The 2,477-nt window shown below is 54.9% G+C and overlaps 1 protein-coding gene across 1 annotated transcript; it reads right to left on the bottom strand.

The window, feature by feature from the left end:
* Positions 1–277: 277 nt before the first annotated feature.
* Positions 278–1,840, bottom strand: LOC129676385 (NEDD4-binding protein 1-like). The gene has a single exon (XM_055606735.1). It carries the CDS (start codon positions 1,838–1,840, stop codon positions 278–280), a length of 1,563 nt encoding a protein of 520 aa, XP_055462710.1.
* Positions 1,841–2,477: the final 637 nt, after the last annotated feature.

The raw sequence follows: 2,477 nt of genomic DNA, 5'->3' as shown, positions 1-2,477 counted from the left end.
CAATCCAGGGACTTTAAACAGCAGTTGTCTGCCTGGTTGTCAATCAGGAAATTTCAACTTAAAAAACAAAACAAAACAAAACACAATGGTCTGTATTTGTGGGAGTTCCTGCTCCCTGTTTCTGTTTATTTAGAATCTCCATTTTGTGTACACCAAACATCTGTCACTCCTTTCTCCCATACCATACAGCAATGTTCCCTCAGAGAAGGAACTACCAACAGGTGGCAGATCCTAGTGCCCTCCCCTGTCCCCTCCCCACCACACCGTGAGTGCAGTCTCAGCCCAGCTTTGCATCCAACACTAGGCCAGAGAGGACGTTCAGGTCCATCGTGGATGGATAAGTTAGCAGAATCTGGTCAATCTTCCGTTTCTGCTCACAGTCCGGGAAGATGCTCATCAGCGCCTCCCTCAACTCGCTGGTCTCTGCCAAAGATCTCAGTGCGGGCCTGGCCAGTTTCTGCTGCATCCTGGGCAGTGTGACCGGGACAGTGAAGAGCTGTTGCTGAGGAAGCCCAGGGCTTGGAGAGGCTCCGTGGTTCTGGGGTGGTGGCCAGTGGCTGGGGCTGGGGCTGGGGCTGGGGCTGGGGCTGGGGCTGGGGCTGGGGCTCCTGAGGACAGAGTCCAAAGTGCTCATGCCTGGCGGGCCACTGTCATCAACCAGCTGCTTGTCTGGAGGAAAGAGGTCCTTTCGAAGAAATTCTTCCAGCCGAGGTCCCTGTCTTCCCAGAGGGTCATCGGGAACCATAAATATGTCTCCCACGAACGTGTACTGAAGCAGTCTCCTGGCAACGATTTCTCTCCAGGACGCCGACTCAGTCACAAACTCTCTCAGGTTATCATTGGTCACGATGATCCCCCCGGTCTTGTCTGCTAGGTGCAGTAGGAACCTGTCATCATGAGAAGAGATTCTTTCTCGGGAGACCATCCGGGCAGGAGTCAGAGCCACTATGCCGAGCTCCTGGAGCTGGCCCAACAGGTGCTGTTCCGTGACGTGAGGATCCCGCCTCGTTCTCCACTGCTGGACAAACACGGTGATGTTTCTGTTGCCAAGCTTCCAGAAATACTCCACAGCGAGGGCTATTCCGCGGCAACTGAAGAACTTTCTCAGGCCGTGGGCCATGGCCACGTTATTCCCGTCTATCACCACATGCTTCAGATCTGCTCTGCCGGGCTCATTTCTCAAGGCTAGAGTGTATGGGGTCTTGAGGGCCTCTTGAAATCTCTGGACCCCTGTGACTGAGGCAGTGGGGTCCTCAGAGGATCGGCCCAATGCTGCGGATCCTGTCCCTGAAGGACACAGCCGGGGCTGCTGAAGGAGCGGGTCAGAAAGTGGGGGGCATCTCGGCTTAGGCTCAGGCGAGCCCCCTGAGCAGGAATGCTTTCCACGGGGAGGCTCCTTAGATTCTGCAAGCACAGGTCCCGCGGGTTGTTGAAAACCCTTGTCAGGTGTTCCTCCCTGGGCCAATGGGAAAGGTGGTGGGGGTCGCTGCCCCTGTTCGGTTTCCTTCAGAGCCAGCGGCGAATCAGGTTTCACGGGCTGTCCATTCCGGCCCCCTGACCCATCACGTACCCTAGTTTCTCCTTCGAGGGCCTTCGGTTCTCTCACTTCCCCTCTCTCGTGTCTCTGTAGCCTCAGTAACATCACAGCTAATTTCGCTTGCTGCACGACTACCACTTCTTGCAGTAGTGCTGCTTTTCCAAAGGCTGTTGAGGTGCGTTCTTGTTGGGCACATATTGGTCCAAGCTTCTTGGAGAGAAAGTAGAGAAGGACGGCTGCAAGTGCAAGTGCAAGCAAGCTGGTGATCGTGATGGTGATCAAGGCCCAAAGAACTGCCGCCATGGCTTTCCCAAGGAACCCCTCAAGGCCGTCAGTTTCCCCCCTCTCCAAAATGGAGCCTCCTATGTGTTCTCCAGCAGGAGAGGGGTGAAACAGATGCATCCTCTGCAGAGGATCCCAGGGAATGTCTCCTCCTCCAAGGCTCTACCTCAGACGTCTGCTCTCCTCTGAGATCTTTCTGTCAGATGTCCTCTGCCTCCTGAAACCTTGGTGGGTTCTCTCCTTCCCGATCAGGTTGGGTTCCACTGCAAACACTTCTGGTCCCTTCTGACTCTCGGGATTCACGTGCCTCTCTTCACCAGCACAGAACCGCACTCAGAAAATCAACAATGGGTGGTGGGTTGCTGGAGGGAAGGGGGTGGGGTGGCGATCCAGCACTCAGCTCCACCTCACTGCACAGTGAGAACTCAACTGAGCTGCTCTGGAGTGCCGCACTCTCTTTAAGAAGCCTCCTTTCCTGGTGGGCGGAGCCTATCTCTGACTCTTGCTGACGAGTCCTTCTCTGATTGGCTCTTTGTCTGCCCCTCCACTAGACCTCACTTCCAATCAAGGCCCTCTCTCTTTCCAAACTAGAGTTCCTTACATTGTTTGGGATTAAGGTGTGTCCTAAGGGCGTGTCAACCTTTCTGACAGAGGGATT

The sequence above is a fragment of the Psammomys obesus genome, unplaced genomic scaffold (assembly GCF_907164565.1).
Source record: "Psammomys obesus unplaced genomic scaffold, mPsaObe1.curated_primary_1811, whole genome shotgun sequence".
Lineage (NCBI taxonomy): Eukaryota > Metazoa > Chordata > Mammalia > Rodentia > Muridae > Psammomys > Psammomys obesus.
The sequence above is the reverse complement of the archived record's forward strand: the minus strand, read 5'-3'. Positions and strand labels throughout refer to the sequence as shown.

Coding starts and splice junctions, on each gene's coding strand:
- LOC129676385 (XM_055606735.1), bottom strand. CDS start 1,840: ATGGCGGCAGTTCTTTGGGCCTTGATCACCATCACGATCACCAGCTTG.